The 19,576-nt window shown below is 38.7% G+C and overlaps 1 protein-coding gene across 1 annotated transcript in view; it reads left to right on the top strand.

Moving 5' to 3' along the window:
- The window catches only part of NAALADL2 (N-acetylated alpha-linked acidic dipeptidase like 2), a 430,657-nt gene that overhangs the window by 95,452 nt on the left and 315,629 nt on the right, over window positions 1-19,576 (top strand). The window contains exons 7-8 of the mRNA XM_018566102.1: window positions 9,003-9,264; window positions 11,426-11,548. Of these exons, the coding sequence (XP_018421604.1) occupies window positions 9,003-9,264; window positions 11,426-11,548 (385 nt within the window). The remainder of the gene's footprint in view (window positions 1-9,002; window positions 9,265-11,425; window positions 11,549-19,576) is intronic.

Here is a 19,576-nt window from a genome sequence, read left to right on the forward strand (position 1 = left end):
CATAACTGTTTCTGTTGGTGGGCTGAAACATCAAGTATAAAGAGTCAGGATACATGGTCTGGGCAACACTCATGCCCATGGTAGTTGTAATCTGTCTTACAATTAGGAATATAATTGATAGGATTCTTGTATGAAAATTGTTGGAAAGGAAAGTAATTATGCAGATGATCCCTTATCTTTTCTAATCTACACTAGAAAATGACAGACTCTGATCTGCTGCTACAGACAACACTGAAACGTATTGCCAATTTATATACATGAGGCCCAGTGTGACAATACAGAACAGAAATACATAAATGGGTTAGGTTGGTGACCCATGGCATACCAGTGGCAAACATTAATAGATAATTATTGACAGTATACATTTGAGGGAAATTAGCTTTTGACAACACTGAGGTGCAGCCATTTTATACTTAATCTTTATTTTATATTAGTTATTTGACTTGTTTTATCGCTATGTAAATGCAACTGACACAAACTAAATTAACAAGCATTTTGAAAACTGTTTCAACAGAAAGGCAAGCTGGAATGTGTGGGGTTATGATGGACATAGCATCCCAATACTTAACTGACTTCACTCCTGTTACATTCTAGTACAACTAAGTACTCTCTTTTTTGTTCTATTGTAACTAAGGACTTAACCGTGTTGTGTTCTGTTAAATTATGTATCCAAAGCTCAGCTACTGTCTATAAAAACTCTTACCCAAGCTCAATAAATCAGAATGGCCTATTATACACATCTTGGTGCCATGTGTCCATTCTCTTGCAATTGCAATATTAATATCATAATAGGTCCACCGACTAAAGTTATTTTGAAGAAAGCCCTTGCACAATGTCATTCATAAAGAAGTTTAAATAATAGGTTATTAAGCATAATTGCAAGCCAGATCTGAGTTGGAACTTTTTCCAGCTGTAATAGGAAATGAAAAGAGGGAAACCAAAATTACCCAGTGAATGAAAGCAAAGGAATAATACTTAAACTCAATACAAGTCTACATTTGAAGTCTCTGCACAAACTTTATAAACAACTGGTATGTATGTGTGTGTGTGTGCTTACCAAATGGTGCAGTAGAGACTAGAGGCACACTTCACTGATGACTGATAGGATGAGTTCACCAGCTTAAGCAAGCATACCAGTTATTACTAAAGTTTGGAACAAGGTTTAAATCAGAATATACAAAACATAATGCATGTAGACAAGTTGTCATGAATATGGGTAGGGAGCCATAGATTATGCGGGTGGCTTCTCTTACTGCACCAGTCCAAACACCACTAGATAGGGAGACTGGGAGTGTAGGGTTGGTGATGTTTGCATCCCTGGAACTTTGAGAGTTCAATTGTCAGAAGGTTAGAAGTGATGAGAGGTAATACATCGTTGAGATGAGGTCAAAATACAAGCTGAGGTGAGCATTAGGTAGGCATCTGAGGTACCAGAGGGTCGGGTAGGAATCATAGTTGGAGGAAACACACCAGGGTCAGTACAGAAGCAAATGAGCAGAAAAGCAGAAGTTACAGATGAGTTAAGGAACAAACTGAGTTAGTAAAAGAAATCAGTCATAATCAATTAATTATCTTGTTGTTGGGTTGATGGCAAAAAGCCAGCACCTGGTTCTACTACAATTATACACAATACAAAGAAAGATGGGGCTTTTTCCAGCGCTAAACAGATAACATTAGTTTTAAAAGGTATACATAATGTAATAAACATAATTTGTAAAAACAGTTCATAAGATGCATGAAAATAATTAAAAAGCTTCCCAGCATTTGACACCACCTCCATGGGTTATTCAGTTTAGCCAAATAAGTACATCAATGTTCTTTGTCTTGATCGACCGATAACATTCGTCCATACATTTTTAAGCTTATATTTCCACTTTAAACATATCCCCTTTCATACACCAAATAGAAGCCAAACTGAGGGTTTGGTGTACCCTGTCCCTAACCTTATCAGTGGTAGCAAAAAAAATGTCCTGTTGCATTGAGATCTTAGATCAATTCCCTGTAACATTTAGTTCCCAGATCAAGGCGCCTTTAACATTACCATCTCAGACCCCAGAATAGCACCCATTAAAACTGCCACCTTCAGACCCCAAATTATTTGGTCACTAAATAAAAAGGAAAAGTTGAAGTTGAAAACATTTAACAATGATGAAATGTATATGGACTCAATGTTCAATATATTGCTTGATGTCTGTTAGAAGAAAATCATTTTTAAAAGTTCATAAATAGATCAGAGTATTAAAGAACTGGAAAATGGAAAACATCTTACTATTGCAGTGCTCTAAATTTGCACAGTATCCATCAGCAGCTGGTTCAAGAGCCAATATCTTACTGAGAAAGGACTGAAGAAGAGGGAAGATGATGGGGGCGGGTGTGGGGATTAAATCCCCCGATCTCCACCTTACTCTATGGCAGCGTTTTTCAACCACTGTGCCGCGGCACACTAGTGTGCCGTGAGATATTTTCGGGTGTGCCGTCAAACAGGGAGTGATGAGTATTACATAACTACTGGTCCCATACCTGTTATTGCTTATCTCCTGAAGCCAAGCAATAATATCTGCACTTCAATAGCTTACTTAGAGTGGAAAGGTGATTCTTTTGGACCTGCAGTATCACCTTAAAGAGGACCTGTCACCATCAATATGCTATCACATGGTGATCTTGTAAGCCCCCCCCCCTCCTATGTAATAGCAATTAAAGTAATGTAAAAAAAAGTTTAAAATTAAAAAAAAAATGTAAAGTCCCTGCCCCCTGCAGGCTTGTGCACATTAATTACCTCTAAATTGATGACCTGTAAGAGGCTTTTAAAATTTAACCTATGGACTTTTTGGGGTACTGAAATTTGTTGCCTTTTCAAGCATGCACATCATTTCTAACCTGGGCATGTTGGGTATCTATTTACTTGTCATAACCGCATCTTTTAGATTTTATTAAAAATGTATTATATTTGTTTTGGAACACAATTAATTTGACACTAAGCTACTGGATTTGCACTGGATTGGTTTTTGGAAGGAGTTTTTCTTTCTTTCACCTAAACGTTTTCCAAATTTTCACTACTGAGGATTGGACTGTTTTATTGGACTGATCATATATTTTTTTAATCATTTTTTATGGTGTGATTAATCAGTATCAGTCCCATATTTGTCACTGTTTTTGCACATTTATATATTTATTAATATATATTTTTTTGCACATTTATGTATTTATACTAATATCTATTTAGGCACTTTATAGGAAGGGTTTGAGCACTGTACAGTTATGTTTATGATATATTGAGGCTTGACAGCCTTAGTGTAGCAGCTTTAAGCCCTTTTTGATGCCATTTATTTGCTTCCATTAGCCCAGATTATTTATTATCATGATAAAAAGGGGGTCCAGGCTGGTACTAGCAAGGTGTATTTAATAAAGTGGCCATTGAGTGTATGCTTCTATCATACACCTATATTTTAACATTTGTAAAACTCTGGCAGATTCATTATCTAACTATTATTACAGTGAGCCTGCCCTCATTAGCCTGCTTTTACATCTGTCCTCCAGAAAGGCCTCCTGTCTGCCCTAAGCCCCACTCAACAGCTTCCTATCAAATGAGACTGTCTTGCTTGCCAACATGGCATTTTCTTTTTACAGGGGGTCTATGAGGAAAGTTATTAGCAAACGTGCAATGCCTTCTCTTAGGTAGTATGTTTAACTGTATCTAGTCTGCAAGGGCAGGTTGGCTTTAAGATAAAGACTTGTTGACACCGTAATACTTTTATAATCTTTTACCCCAATTTATTAATCAGGGGTAGGCAACCACTCTTGAGGCACCCATGAGGCATTAAATGACTCTGGCACTATTCAAACATAATACATGTTGTTGATGTAAAAACTATTTTCCTCTGTGTATCTTCAAGTTGCTCAAATTATTTAATAAAATGCTTAAATCATTTACTAAAGCTCAATAATCTTAAATATGCTCCATTTAAGAGTCAGTTATTCTGCTCTTAGAAGCTTCATACATTTTGTTTTAAAAGCTTACTTAGTCATATAAAATGTGCCACTTCTAATGAACTATGTCAAGCTGATTAAAGCAGATAAATCATTTAACTTCAATTAAACTTCTAGTACTTGGATTCATTTTCTAATCTGAATTGTATAAATAATCTTAAAGCTGACCTAAACCTCGAGATACAACCTTCTTTACCCTGCAGCCCATATTACTCTTCATTTAAAAGTAAGATCCCCTTTAGATGCTTAACCTACAGTAGAATCAATGTCACTATGTGAACCATCAGGCACTGCTTCAATGATTGCAACTCAGCTCTAACCAAATGAAGGATCTATCTAAAGGAAGGAATTATGATAGGCTGCTCAGGCAAAGATGAACAGTGACTTTATCTCATACAAATGGCCTTGGCCATAGCTTGATTCCAGGAAGTGTTTAGTGTGTGTGAGGTGGTTGGTGTCTCATTTTTACACACAGCAGTACAGGGGGTAGGGGAAAATAGGTTTCATCCTGAGTTTAAGTGGTCCTCTTTAACACCCTTTTCAAAACCTTCTAAATCTGAGGAATAAATTCCATGTTTTAGGCTTTATGTTTATCATGTATCTTTTTACTGAGCACAAAGGCACAGACACAATCAATTGCTAGAACTTTTAACATCATATAACAAATGTTTACACAAAATCTTTTCATTTAATCAATGTTACTTAATACCAAAGCATGGCTGTGCTAAAAATAAAAAAGATTCTTGGCAAGTTAAAGACATCTTTTGTGTTTTACAATGACTTTACATGCTTGTTAAGCAGAGGCACACTGCTGAATGGCAATAATTAGTTGAACAGGCAACAAATGTTGTAAAAGCTGCATTTGAGTTTTGTCATTTTTATTTTAAAAGCTTTATCAATATTTTTGCTGTGCAAAGACCACAATGTAGGTTTTATGGTATCCTAATACATGAAATGACAATTCTTTGATACTCAAGGGTTTAAAATATTTATATTGCCACTGCAATATAAAGGTTTGAAGGATGAAAAAACATAGTATTTGAGTAGAAATGTAAAATGGAGAAAATAAATTGGCAGAGTTAGCAACTTGAGTTCAGTTTTTCATAAGGTGAGCAAGTAAAAGCCAAGGCTGCTGTTCAAAATCTGTATAGGGACTGTAGGTTAATGCCATCAACGTAGGCATTTGTAGGGCATATATAGGGTTTGTCTATCAATTATGATTTTTTTATTATTTTGCCCTGTGTACCATATGCAAATTATCAAATCTGTGTAGAATTTGACATGTAGCTACTTAATTGTAAACATTTTAATATACAGCTAGATGTCAAATTAATTTGGTCTACTTTTACAAACCAGATTAAGACTTGAGTTTGCAAATTAAAATGTTAGTTTTTATTCCTTATTACATCTTAAAAGAACAAATATGTTTACTGTAGACAGGCTTATTGCTGAAGACCAACTAACAGCTTAAGATATTATTAACTACAGCACTAAGGCTAGTGGGTCATGGACATACATAATGAACCTGCTAACTGCAAAGGGTATAAATGGCGTTAAAAGATCACCTCAGATAAATTAATTACTTTCTTTCTGTTGGCAGCCAAAATAACCATAGCTAGGGCTTGGAAAACACCAACAATTCCATTCCACTTGGTCAAACAAAAAATGTCGTGGATTATGGTCCATGAGAAACTTCACAGCATCCTCCAAGATAATAAAAAAAGTTTTGAATTGACCTGGACCCCCTGGTTGTTATATACAGGGGTGCTGGAAACCGGGTAATTTTCATTGTACAACTTTTCTGGAATTTTTCTCTGGGGACTATGTTTAAGGTTTAAGTAGATGTTGGGATATTTGGTCAGGGATGGAGCTACTCTTTTCGGACTCTTAAGCTGTTCTGCTTCCTTTAGTATCTATTTCCTTTTCCTATTTTTGTCTGTTTTTTTTTTTCTCTTTATGCTCGTTTAGTACATAGATGCTGGACAGAAAGTCTTCCATTGATATAGATATGGAGGAGAGCATAACAAATGTTTGCTTCAGACATAGGCGGATCCATAGGCCAGATATTCCTCTCAGACTGTTCTGATTTTTGATTTTAGTGATGGGGGATAAATTGGCCAGAATAGGTGGATAGATATGTTCTGTTGTACAGAACTATTATATATTGTGTGTATGGCCTCTAGTGATCCCCTCCTACTACTAGATTATGCTAATGTGGAAGAAACTGTAATGCAATTGTATGCTATACTGATTGTGCATCATGTGCTATTTTATTGTTTTATTGTACTTTGGAAAATTAATAAAATACTCTGAAAGAGAAAAGATCACCTCAGAGGTTGGCCAGTTGCAAAGTGTTACCAGTCTGTTAAAGTGTTGTTAAACCCTAAAATGTAACACAAAATAGTACTGCTGGCCTTAGTAATTACCATGTCTGTCCATGCTTTTTCTTTAAATCCTGCCATTGCTCTTAATTTAGCCTGTTCAAGTTCACTGTCTTATTATTTTTAGGATGGCTATGCTACCTTCCCAGGTCCTGTGTAGCTCTGCCAGAGCCACCTTTTTGTGCACTCTCCTGGCTGATAGCTTCATCATCAATGTCCAGATGTTGCCTGCAATGACACACAGGCAGCCCAGAAAAGTAAAACTAAATATCATGCGTTTGGCCACATGGTTGACACTGACAATGAGGGTGGGTTTGCATATGCTTTTTTTAGATGGTACTAGGACATGTAGTCCTGATGAGGGCAATCATGTGACATTTAGTGATGTGCTCAATGAGTGCTCCACAAACAGCAATTCAGGGAAGCAGCCCAGAACAAGCCAGAGACTGCTGTTGTGGAAACAAACAGGTGTAAGTTTTTTGGGACATCTTTACACATAATAATGTATAGAGCAATGCTAAATGGATGGAGAGCAATTTATTAAACTTAAAAATGTAGACATTTTAGTTCTATTTTAAGACTACTTTAAGACTTTGTGATCTTTTGGAAATCTTTTATTAAATACTATATAAAATCTGTACCACCCTCATTAACCTTTGTATTAACAGTTGGGTGGTTGGTGGATACAGACTTGTTTAGATATATTTAGACATAGTTTCCTAACCACTATCCAACTAATCATCATCGAATGAGCCTGTAATGTTTATACGTTGATATTTAAAAAAACAGCATATAATATCTTTTTGATATAAATGATTTCTTGTTATTTATTTTTGAAGCATTGTTGTGTATTGTATTTTTGGCCCATGCTCAGAGGCAGTTAGGCATTTTGGTTAAATTTATTGACACCCTGGGGTTGATTTACTAACCTTATAAACACACCACAAACATGTATACACCTCTGTAGTGTGTTCCCTCCCAGCATGATCTATGGGTGGAATCTAAACACCTTTGTAGTGTGTACACACCCAGCAGGTGTGTTGTGCAAAGCCCTGCATGAATTGCAAGGTGATGTTGTGTAAATTAGCTCTATGTTGTGTTGCTTGCGTTGATGCATGCAGGAATGTAAATGCATGAGCTAACCATTTTTGTCTAAACTGTGAAGCAGCATTATATATGCATCATGTGCATGATTTTTCCATATATGTCATTAGTGGAAATATGCTTTTAGAGACTTTTTGGTTGATAAATACGTTTTGCTGTGTGAAAATCACACGCAGGTGCGTGCGTGTGTTCAGGTTAGTAAATCACCCCCCCGTGTCACACTGCTTGGTCTGTTAATGCCAATGTCTCATAAATCAGAGGGAACTTGAACAGGCAGATACGGATACCAGGAAGAAGCCAAAGGTCGGTACACAGAACAGCAACACCTACCCAAGAGTTTCCCATAGCATAGTTTCATTACCTGTTGATTAGTAAGTTTTATTTTTAACTTCCTTTAACAAACCAAGCTGTCTAGCAAAAGTGGCAGTTAGAGGATTGAGACATGTCACTTAACACCCATAGGGGTGCCTACAATATTGGAGTGGGTGAAAATGGGTGTTGTAGGTAGTCGAATTTGAGATGGACAGCTTTAACCTATTACCCAAAAACTGTGAAACTGTGTTAGGAGTGTGGAACTGTACAGCAAAAACAGTGGCAGAAATTGAAATGTAAACAATCTCCTCCTGATTTGGTCAGCCTGCTCTTGAATGTGGTAAATTGGATCCAAAAGGTCCACTTGCAGAAAGTGGGACTTTTTAGGTGTCAAACGTGAATATACACAAAAAACTGTCTATATAAAATCAAAATGTTTATTAATAGTAATTAGAACCATATTTATTTATTTTCATACCATATGCATATGTTCACATCATATACACATACACCTACTGCAAGTATAGTCTATTCATGTGTTAACAGTAAGAGAAGAATTGTTAGCCCTGTTATAGGGTCAGTACTAACATCACTCAATACTTTCTCTTTCATTCAATTTTATATGTATAACTTCTGAAGCTGTACAGTGGAATTATATTTTGGATGGACATGCTCAATATACTGTCAACAAAATTAACAGGTTTTGTGTTCAATTTAAACAATTTATGTTTAAACATGGATGTAGTAATTCAACTGCATTTTAATGTATATTAAATACATAAGAGAGGGGAAATGTGATTGATTTTCCTCTGAATCAAATATTGTCCCACCATCTTTCTCACATGCTTATACTTCATCTTATACAGTTTAAGTTGATTAATAATTTATTTTTTATTTATGAATAGTTTACTACATATGCAAGTTGTTTTCTGCCTGTTGATCAATATCAGTATATAATTTTTGTTTTAGATCAACTGCGAAAATTACTAAAATTATAGCTATACGTATAATAAGTTATATATTATGGTGATTCAAAACAAAGCATGCTGCAGGATATTGCTGTTCTATGGTTGTTACATCAAAATCTGTCAATAAAAGGATAGCAGGTGAATTCTGGTTTATTTTCTGTAGAGATCAAGGGCTTATGATAAAGTAAACTCTGTCATACATTTTTAAATATATTGCAGATGCAAAAAATCATATATTTTTGCCTTCCAGATATTTCACAGAGATTTCTGTCAATAAAACAGACTCAGACCCAGTGAAAAAAATTGCACTTCTGTGGACTTCAATAGGCTTAAAAGAAGTTCAGTTAGTAAATTATTCAGTCTTACTTGACCTACCAGGCTCTTCTCCAAATACAATCACTCTGAAGAATGGCCAGTGCTATTATCCAAGCGGACAGGATTGTGATGAAGAGACCAAAAGTCAGGAGTTTCCTTACACGTATGCTGCCTACTCTGCCAGTGGAAGTCTTGAGGTAACGTGGCCATTTATCACTGTCACTTTAATAACTTAAAGCAATAACTTGGTACATCCCTTCTTCTGACACTTTGTCTGGGTTAAAGGAATATGTGTCAATGTATTATTTAATACAGCAGTGAAGTGTTTAAATCAAAATAGTGCATACTTTGATGTAGATAATGGTATTAAAGAAGATAATGATTATATATACAGTATATTAGTATTATATTTATTATTATTTAACATATGTTCATATAATGATTAAAAGCAAAAAAGATTTACTTTGGCAGTGGTACAAATAATCTATATGAACTGGGAACTGCATTTGCTAGTTTTTAGTTTTTTTTACATATAGAAGGATTTTTTTATGGCGTTGTGTGTTTATTTACAATTTACACATACAAATACATAAGTGTGGAATGATTTACTAAAGCTGAACTCCAGGATCCTGTCCATTTTGGATTCCTAGCTCCCTCTCCTCACACATACAGGTCTGTTCACTAAAGGGTGAAGAGTTGGAGAAGGCAGGAGAAGTGAACAATTTAGGAAAACATAGCTGAACTGGAAAGTGAGCTGAATTGGAGGATTTTTCCAAATCAGCTATTTTGGCCTAGATTGTTAACGTCTCCTGCCTTCTCCAAACTCTTCACCCTTTAGTGAATATACCTGATAATAAAAAATGCTGCACACTTTTTAAAATAAATGCCTTACTTTTTAATTCATTAAGATTTTCTTCCCTATGATGTAATTGGTTCTGCTGGAAACTGTACTGTTCCTGGGCAACAGGGGGAGGTTCTATGCAGATGCAGACTGTTGCATCTGATGGGAAATTACAGGGGAACTATATTTTTTATGAGTATATGCAGGTAGAGCTCAGGGCTGTAATCTGTGTGTTTAGAGGCACAATGCTGTGGTAATGCAAGCATCTATTTGCATAGCCTCTAATCAATGGCTGTGGGGAGGTCACAACCATGTCCTGTGCTGATTGTAGCTACCCACAGAAGGAAGCATGGCATTAGCATGTCATCAATCTCCTTTACTATACTACACAGAGGAGAAAATGCGACTAGGAACCATTTCTCCATAGGGCGGAAATAGTGACGCCTGGTCACACAAAACAAAAGCTGCACTAAAAAAGGAGGAATAAGGGACAAGCTTATGACAGCAGGTTTAAAGTATATTTAAAGTCAAAACTGTTTTCTTTCTGTGTCCCGCTGGGAAGATTTCTCTTCATATTCTGTTCTGTAGACATAACAGGAAGAGGAAAAATTGAGTAACATCCCCTTACAGATATCCCCAAAACAAGTGTTCCATTTGAAAGATTCCCCTTTATCCCTGTTCTGATGACAACTCAAAATATTGGATGTTCTGCAGTCCTGGTGACACTGTGGTTAACAGAATATAAAATTGCACACCTTAAAAGTATCAACCAAGAACAAACCAACAGACATATTTCCATTCAGGTTTTTGGCAGTTGTTGCAAAAGTTTTTCATATTACTTGACTGCATAACACGTTTTCAACTTTCCTTTTATCTGATAAAAGAATAGTGTCCCCTTTCTGTAAGCTGTAAAACAATCCAGAAATGTTTAAAGTGCTCAGGGAGCTATCAGTTCTTCTTGAACTCTCTCCTAACATTGCATTACCAAGCCTGCTGTTTTCATTTAGAAAACCTTAGTAAGTAATATTTTCCTGAAGCTAAGATAGCCACTCACAGCTCAAGTTGAGCAGTGTATGGCCAGCTTTCGTAACTTAAATATTCTTAGGACAAACAAACAGTTGATTTATGCTCAGACAAAAAGGTTAAAGAAAAGAAAACAAAAAAAATAAATATATATATAAAATATGTATTGCATGATCACTCACAACAATGAACAATAGCCAACAATATTCTATTTTACTGTGCATGTTTTATTGTAAATAAATAATACATATATGCCCCTCTAGTGATTATTGCAGTATTATTCGGTATGTCATTAAGAAATGGTACATACAATTAATAAAAAATGTTATGTAGATTACCAAATGCATGCTTACATTAGTGAGGGCCACAATTTCTTTTAATAAAATCTTCTTTCCTAATGTAGATTAATTAGTGATTGCACTGTATTCAGTGACCTGCATATATCATTTTCTTATTAAATTACTTTTTATTTTATATATTTTTCTCTTGTTTAGGGTAAAGTCATTGATGTGCAATATGGAACAATAGATGACTTACAAAGTATTACCAATGCAAACAATATTTCAAGGAATTCTATTGCTTTAATAAAGTTGGGAGTGTTACCATTATTACATAAGGTGTGTATATGTATATATAAATATTGTGTGTGTGTCTATTATTGTGTATGTCTATGTGTGCTCTGTTTGCCATTGATGGCCCATTTACACTAAAACGCATGTGTCCTGGTTCCCCAAAATAAAAAAAAGTTTCAGTTCCCATCTCATTACTGCATCTCATTACTCGTACTTTAAAAACAAAATATGTCAATTTTTTTCTTCCATAGACGTCAATGGCAAAGCATCAAAATGCATCTAACATGCAATGGCTGTTAACAAAAAATGCACTTCTATGCATATGCATACTGTAGATTTATGGGCCCTAAAGACCAATTGCTAGCAACAAATTAAATATTTCAGTGAGCTAATTAAATCCAGTAACCACAGCAATTGTGTAAAAGTTATAAAGTCTACTCAATTTACTTTGACCAATGTTTTATATAATTTCTGCAAAAAGAGCACATGAAGCTCCATATGGGTTTAGTATGAGTTCATAAGTATGTACTTCCTGAAGCCTTTGCTGTCTCTGCTTCCTGTATCACTAATCTCATTCAAGCTTTTAAGGTTAGTTTGAATCTAATAGGTAGCTGTAAGAAAAGTTTTAATACTGGCATGCCTTTCTGTATGTGAGTGCCAGAAAGAATGATGGTCTAGCAATACCAGCAGATGTGTGCCAGGATTACCAGACTGGTGAAGTACAGCAAGGTCTTGTTGAATAACTAAACTACATATCAGGTATGCTTCCAGTATTCATCTAAAGGTTTCATTTTGGTATGGTCTGCAAAAGGTTAATTAATTATGATATATGTATGCCAAGTAAACTGTACAAAAAAAGTAGGCCAGTAAAATATTTTGCTTTTTGAAACACATGATCCTGTTTTATATTTAAAAATACCTTTCTACTACTTATACATTGCACAAGTCAGAGCATCTCATACATTTTATTATGTATCTGCTATTTTTTCAGGAAAGACACAGTTTTTAGATTAACAACAGAAGCACATTTTTTGGGAAGACTAGCTTTTTGAGATGCAGTTTTAATAGATTAACAGAAAACAGCAACAAAGACATGCAGGTGTCAGGGTCAATTTAATTTAATTTTTGTAATAGTATTAATTATTTGCTTTGAATATTTTCTTTGCCAGCATCAGGGTCGTATTAGCTGGAAAGCTACCCTAACAGAAATGGATAGGGGCATGGGAAGGGGATGCAAAGCTACCATTTTTCAGGGATAGGTTAAGAAGTTTAAAGTGTCCATTTTTTCAGTAGGCAATACAAGTAGCACTGCTTAAATTAAATCCTTTTGTTTGTTCAGCTTAGCAATGCACATAAGATACAATATTGTCGATTTAGGGATACTAAACAACTTGTAGTCCCCAATTAATATTTCAAATATTGTCAGGAAACTGAAAAAGGACATGTCATGAAAAGGGACATGTCATAACATCTTCTTTTTTTAAATTCTTGAATTAAGTTTCATTAGAAAAGTGTTATTGAGATCAACTGTTTATTGTTCATTTACATGCACATGTGAACAAAACAATTGTCTTAAATACTTATGCTAACATAAATAATAAAATAAAATATGCTAAGGCCTTCATTAGTGTTATTTTTGTTATTTTAGAGAAACTTTTCACTATATGTAGTATTTAATAGACAAGATATTTTGAAGAGATTTACCAGCTTATATTGACCACCACAGCAATAACCTCATTCTGACCTTTAGAAAATTGAGAAATAGCTTTGTTTCTTTATTTCTATTGGAGTATTGAAAGTCCACAGAGTATTGAGATAACAATGTTCCAGTTATAACAATCGGTTTTATATGATGGTTGTGTGATATAAACTACTTTCCCTGGGTTCTTTTGTCAGAAAACATCAATGTTTGTCTGAAGAAATGTTGTCAACTCTCAAGAGATAAGGAACAGATTTGATCAAACCAGGATTTGCTTCAGATCACACTGATTTGCTTCAGGCAACTTTTGGTGGTTTGTACTAAAAGTTTTGCATCCTTTTAGGTGCTGCTAGATAGGGATAAGTGAATCAGCTCAGAGACAAGTTTGGCAAATCCAGTGGGAAGTCCACAAACATAGAACTTAGTGCCAAACCCCAAGTCTACGGGAGCTGAAAATAGCTGTTTTTTTTACATTACAAAAATTACAATAATAAAATTGTTACTAATGCCCCGCAATGTAAATGTACATCAATCACTTCATCCAGTGGTATACATTCATGATCAATCATGGTGTCCAACAATGTAAACGCATCATTAATCACAATGACCCAATGCCCGCCGATGTTTACCTGCTGCACTCCTTCGCTAAATGGAAAATCCCTGGTACTAATATAAACCGAGCCCTGGGGATCTCTAATAAAGTCATTGGCCAAATATGGGATATTTATATTACACCAGTACTGGCAATTTGGGCAGGCATATGGCCACAAATAGCCCCAATAGTTCATTTGGGGGTTGGGTTCACCTTGAACCTAGGTCTGGCCCCGAATTAAAATCTCATCTCTACTGCTAGACTGCACATAAGTATACTTTTTAAATGTTCCCTGTGTTCCTGATTTCAGTGTACAGATCCACAGGGATTGGCAAATGTTCCCACTATTATACATCTCTAGTTAGTTTTGTTGTTAGGGGAATGTATATTTTGCTGAGAATGTTGGGGTAAATTAATTTGTCAGTTACTAGCATCAATACCATCTGCAACAAGCAGGGAGGATGATGAAGAAAATTATTTTCTTAATTTTCTTAATATTTCTCAATATTTTCTTAAGTGAATTCTTAATGGCCCATTTACACCATACGGCAATAGCACATGTGCGTTAATGCGCGTTATGTCTTGCATTAACGTAAGGCGTTAAGGTAGTCTTTTCATTTTAATGGGCTGCCTAATGCACTAAAGAACATCAAACATGGTGCATGTACCATTTCTGGCAGCACACCACAACACACATTAGTGCATTGCAGCATGTGTTGCTGCACTGCAAGGTGTGTCCATCAGCAAGGTGGGCAAGGGTGCCATTCAGAATGTAATGTGCCTTTACTCACATTGTGGTAATGCACACATTACCGTGAGTGTTACCATGATTCAACAGTGTAAATGGGCCATCAAAGTGTATGTTCAGACAAATACTTTTAAAAGTTTTGGAAGTAGGGAAGGGTACAGGAAAACTCTATGCCAGTATATATCTTTTTCTGTCTGTACCCTATTAGGGATATTTGGCTTCACCAGGATAGGAGACACAACAGAAAGTGAGAGAAAATTTCCATATTTGACAGTTTCCAACAGAACAGGTATACCCTTTAGAAAACCCCCCTACCTCCAGTTCTGGGGACAACTATAACATTTTACTTCTCACTTTCTGTCCTGCTGACAATGGTCACCAGGACAACTAGAGGGTGGTAATCTCCCAGGTTAGACACAGAATGCAATAAAAAACAAACAAACACTTTATGTTTACATACACTTTATATTTATCAAAACTTTATTGAAGATATATAGGAATACAAGGCATTCTGTGAATGCCTTGTATTTTCACCATTAAGGAGGAGATCGTCCATCAGGCTTGGCACCAGGGGCCCATGGAATTCAACGGATCTACGGTACAGATTCTGCCCGACCTGTCCAGAAACACCCTCCGCATTTGATGTCTGCTTTGTCCTCTACTAGACCTGATTCAGGCGGCTGACCCGACCTACAGATGGGGCCATCCCTTTTACTTACTGGTTAGATGCAATAACAACTCTTTCCAACTTCACACACCAGCACAACTCCCTGCCTTGTTTAGTTTCCTGGACGCTCAGCATATCGCGATCCCTGACTGGTTGGATTTTCCTTAAGATTCATTGGAGGCCACTTCATTGCCCCCCATACCATCCCGGGGTGACCCTTCCAGATCTCATTCCAGATCTCTGCATCGTGCAGCCCCGGTGCCAGCCCTGGCTACCCCTGAGCTGTGAGCTAAGCACATCATCCACCCACAGTTCTTCTGTTTCTTGACATGTTTTGACAGCTTTGCCCTGGGACTCCGGTAATTTTCCTAGTACACATGCTCCGGTCACTGCTACTACTCCCACGGATACAAGGCTCGAATACCAACCAGACTGCTATTTGCAGTACCCTGAGCCATGAGCAATTTTATATCCTTTTGTGATCCAGATATATAATCACTACATTATTTTCACTGTATTTTATTACAGTACGATGTTTAAGGGTGGGTGGCGGGAGGTGGGCTAAGGGACCAGTCCGGCTGGGACCGTAGGGGGACTAGAAGTTACCATCCGGTCTACAAGCCGTCAATGTGCACTCTGCTAAAATGACAATGGAGAGCTTTGCCCCACTTGACGTAATTCTTTTCACCTTACATGTACTGACTTGGGGACCTCTCTTGGCCTCGCTCATCTCTCCCCTCCTTGTGGGGGGAGGGTGAGGGAGACGAGGACTGGGGGGCACGGTTAGCCTGCTGCCCTGTGTGGGTTGTGACGCCCCGCCCCCCCCCCAACCCAAGCAGTGATGTAGTTCCACGGTCCTTGCGGGGAACCTCCTGGTGTCCTGGGGTGTCAAAATGGAGGGGGCATAATAATAATAGCCGGGAACTGTTATTGTGCTCCACAGTGCTGTCGGGTGCATTTTTGTTCTTGTTGTTACTGTCAGATTTGGTGATGGAGGGTGAGCATGGTGCCCATGGGACCAAATGGCTAAGGGTATCGTGGCTAGATTCGGGCCTTTGTTATGAACACCACCCTCTTGACGTTCGCTCTGTGAGGCTCCTTCCTCGTCGACCGATGGCGCCTCCCGCACGGCACTGTGTGAACCGCATTTATCTGTTTGTTGTTCTAACCCTTATCCCTTAGGTATGCAGTGGCTGAGGGTACCGTGCCAGTCACGATTGATCTTACATAGAGACTCACTCCTTCTTGACAGGGTCACATGTGTCCACCCGTGTAAAGTGCAGATGGTGTACTGTATTTTTATTATTAGCCTTCTTATTTGTTTACTGTATTTGATGACCTGAATCCTGAAAGCGGTTGCATCTCCTTTTTGATTTTTCATTTGTAACCCATTGCCTAAGTGACCACCTCCCAATAGGTTAGACACCTCTCTCCTTGGTGAGTGAGGGTCTCTTTACTTATTATTTAGCTAGCACTACAGCTAGCTTTAGTTCACCACCACAGAGCATAATTGTTGCTCTGTGACCTTCTTGCCTTCTCTTACCTCATTGCACTCTTCTTGTTCTCTCCTCCCTCTCTTACAGCTTCCCCCTTCTTCCCTCCCCCCTCTCCTTCTTTGCCCCCTCTCGCTCTCTTCTTGCTTTCACTGCTTGTGCTCTCCATTCTCCCCTCTATTATTGCCGCTCTCCCCTCCCCCTTCCTCCCCCGTTTCTACCCTTCTCCTTTGTTCCCTGGGTTGTGTTACCCCTGACTCTGCTCGGTCAAAGATGAGTCCCATGAAACTCACTTCCCTTAATGTCAAGGGTCTCAATATCCCAGAGCGGTAGTCAAGACTCCTGGTGGACCTGAGGAAATCAGGTACGCACATTGCATTCTTGCAGGAGACCCACTTTCGTATAGACAAAATCACGACCCGACACAATAGAGACTACCCGATTGCCTACCATTGCCCGTCTCCTCTCTCTAAATCCAAGGGGGTAAGTGTGCTCCTGGCTAAGTCAGTTCCATGGTGTTTCCGGGATCTCTGCCTTGACCCTCAGGGGAGATACCTCTTTGTCCATGGAATGATTGGGAACACCTTAGTTACTCTAGGTAACCTATATCTCCCCAATACTGACCAGCTATCATTCCTACAACGGGTGGTCCAGCTGATCTTGGAATTCGAAGAAGGGATGTTGATATTGGGGGGACTTGAACTTTGTCTTAGACCCAGCCCTTGACGTTTCCAGGGGTTCTTCTCACCTCTCCTACTCCCGACTCAAATGCCTCAAAACCTAAGCTACAGGTACTACATCTCACTGATATCTGGCGAATATTACATCCCCAATCTCATGACTATACATTCTACTCTCCAGTGCATTTAACATACTCTCGTATTGATAATTTTTTTGTGGAGCATTCCGACCTTCCCTTGATCCGAGATGCCTCGATCGACAATATCTTATTCTCTGACCATTCCCTATACATATTCTTGTGGATATTGACCCTCCTCCCTCCAGGAACTCGTCCTGGTGACTGAACGAATCTTTACTACAGGATGGAGTGATCAGGGCCGACCTGGAGACATTACTAAACACATACTTCTTGACTAACACCTCTCCTTTGGTAGACTCACTTATACTATGGGAAGACCATAAATGTGTTATCAGAGGAGTCCTGATCAAACACGGATCGTGCCGTAAGCGGGAACATGCACGCTTCCTTACCAGCCTTTTTGCCAGGCTACATGCCCTGGAAGCACTCCACAAACAGTCTTTAGCATGGGCCCATCAAAGTGAGCTTCTTCAGGTCTGCATGGAGCTTAATCGTCTCCTGTTCTCTAAGACCCGACGGTGCCTCCTCCGCGGTTGACACGTGCTTTATGAGTTCTCCAATAAGCCTTGTAAAATGCTAGCATCCACCCTTGAAGGCCCCCTTTCTAAGACCTATATTCCGTACTTGACATCCGGTGAGGGTCGGAAGCTTTGCTCTTCGTTGGAGATGGCCAAGGACTTCCAGAAATACTTCCATGTTCTTTACAATCTAGCGGAGTCACCTAATGGTGTTGGGGCTCAACTGGTGGATGCAATAGGTAGCTATATTAGAGATTCTCGCAAGCCATCTTTATCCACAACAGACAGAGAAAAGCTAGAAGGTCCATTTACAGGCGAGGAGCTGGCTCCGGCGCTCAAGCAGTCTAAGTCGGGTAAGGCCCCGGAGCCTGAAGGCCTCACCCTCCCCTACTATACACAGTTCTCCCACCTCCTCTCCTCTCATTTCCTTGCGGCATTCAATGCTATCCTTTCGAGCTTCCCTCTGCCCGATGATTCTTTATGTGCTCACATTGCAGTTATCCCGAAACCGGACACGGATGTATCCCAGTGTTGCAACTACAGACCCATATCCCTCTTGAACCTAGACTTGAAGCTCTTTGCTAAAATGATAGCTAACAGACTGATGCCCCATATCCCTACTCTGGTGCACACAGATAAAGTGTGATTTGTACCCTATAGGGAAGCTCGAGATAATACCACCAGAGTACTCAATGCAATCCACTCCGCCCGATCAAACCCGACCTCCCTGATGATCCTCTCTATGGACGCAGAGAAGGCGTTCGATCGGGTGGACTGAAGCTTTCTCAGGGAGACCTTGTATCACTTGGGGCTAGGCGAGGGGATGCTGAAGTGGATCTTAGCGCTATACTCGCACCTCTCTGCGGCAGTATGTGTACACGATAATATATCGACTTTCTTTCCTATTGCCAATGGCACAAGACAGGGCTGCCCCCTCTCCCCGCTTATATTAATTCTGACATTCAAACCCTTTCTATGCAGAATCAGATCCTCGCTTTCCATCCACGGCCTTGTCAAACCCCACTTGGGAGAACACAAACTCGCTGCTTTTTCTGATGACCTGATCTTTTCCTCACCCGCCCCCTGACTTCCACCCCGGTACTGATGGAAGAGTTGACCATCTATGGCTCTTTGTCCAATTTCAAGATCAAATTCACAAAATCGGCGGCACTCAATGTGTCTTTGCCCCCTCAGAGACCCTATGCGCCAAGTCTCCTTTCGCATGGGTTGGAAGCTCCCTTAAATATTTAGGTACCTACCTATCGCAGATAGCAAAACCCTGTTTGATCTCAATTTCAGAAAACTAAACAATACCTACTGGCCTGGTGCTCCCTGATGCTCTTAGGGTTTGGCCGGGTGAATTCCTTAAAAATTACCATCTTACCGAAGTTCCTATACTTGTTCCAGGCTCTCCCAACTTCTCTCCCTAAATCTTACTTTATCCAACTACGGAGACTTTTTGAGAATTTTGTCTGGGCCGACACCCCCCCCCCCGCCTATGGCACGCCATATTCACCCTGCCTAAGGATTCTGGGG

Source organism: Nanorana parkeri, unplaced genomic scaffold, assembly GCF_000935625.1.
Source record: "Nanorana parkeri isolate BGI_ZX_2015 unplaced genomic scaffold, ASM93562v1 scaffold918, whole genome shotgun sequence".
NCBI lineage: Eukaryota > Metazoa > Chordata > Amphibia > Anura > Dicroglossidae > Nanorana > Nanorana parkeri.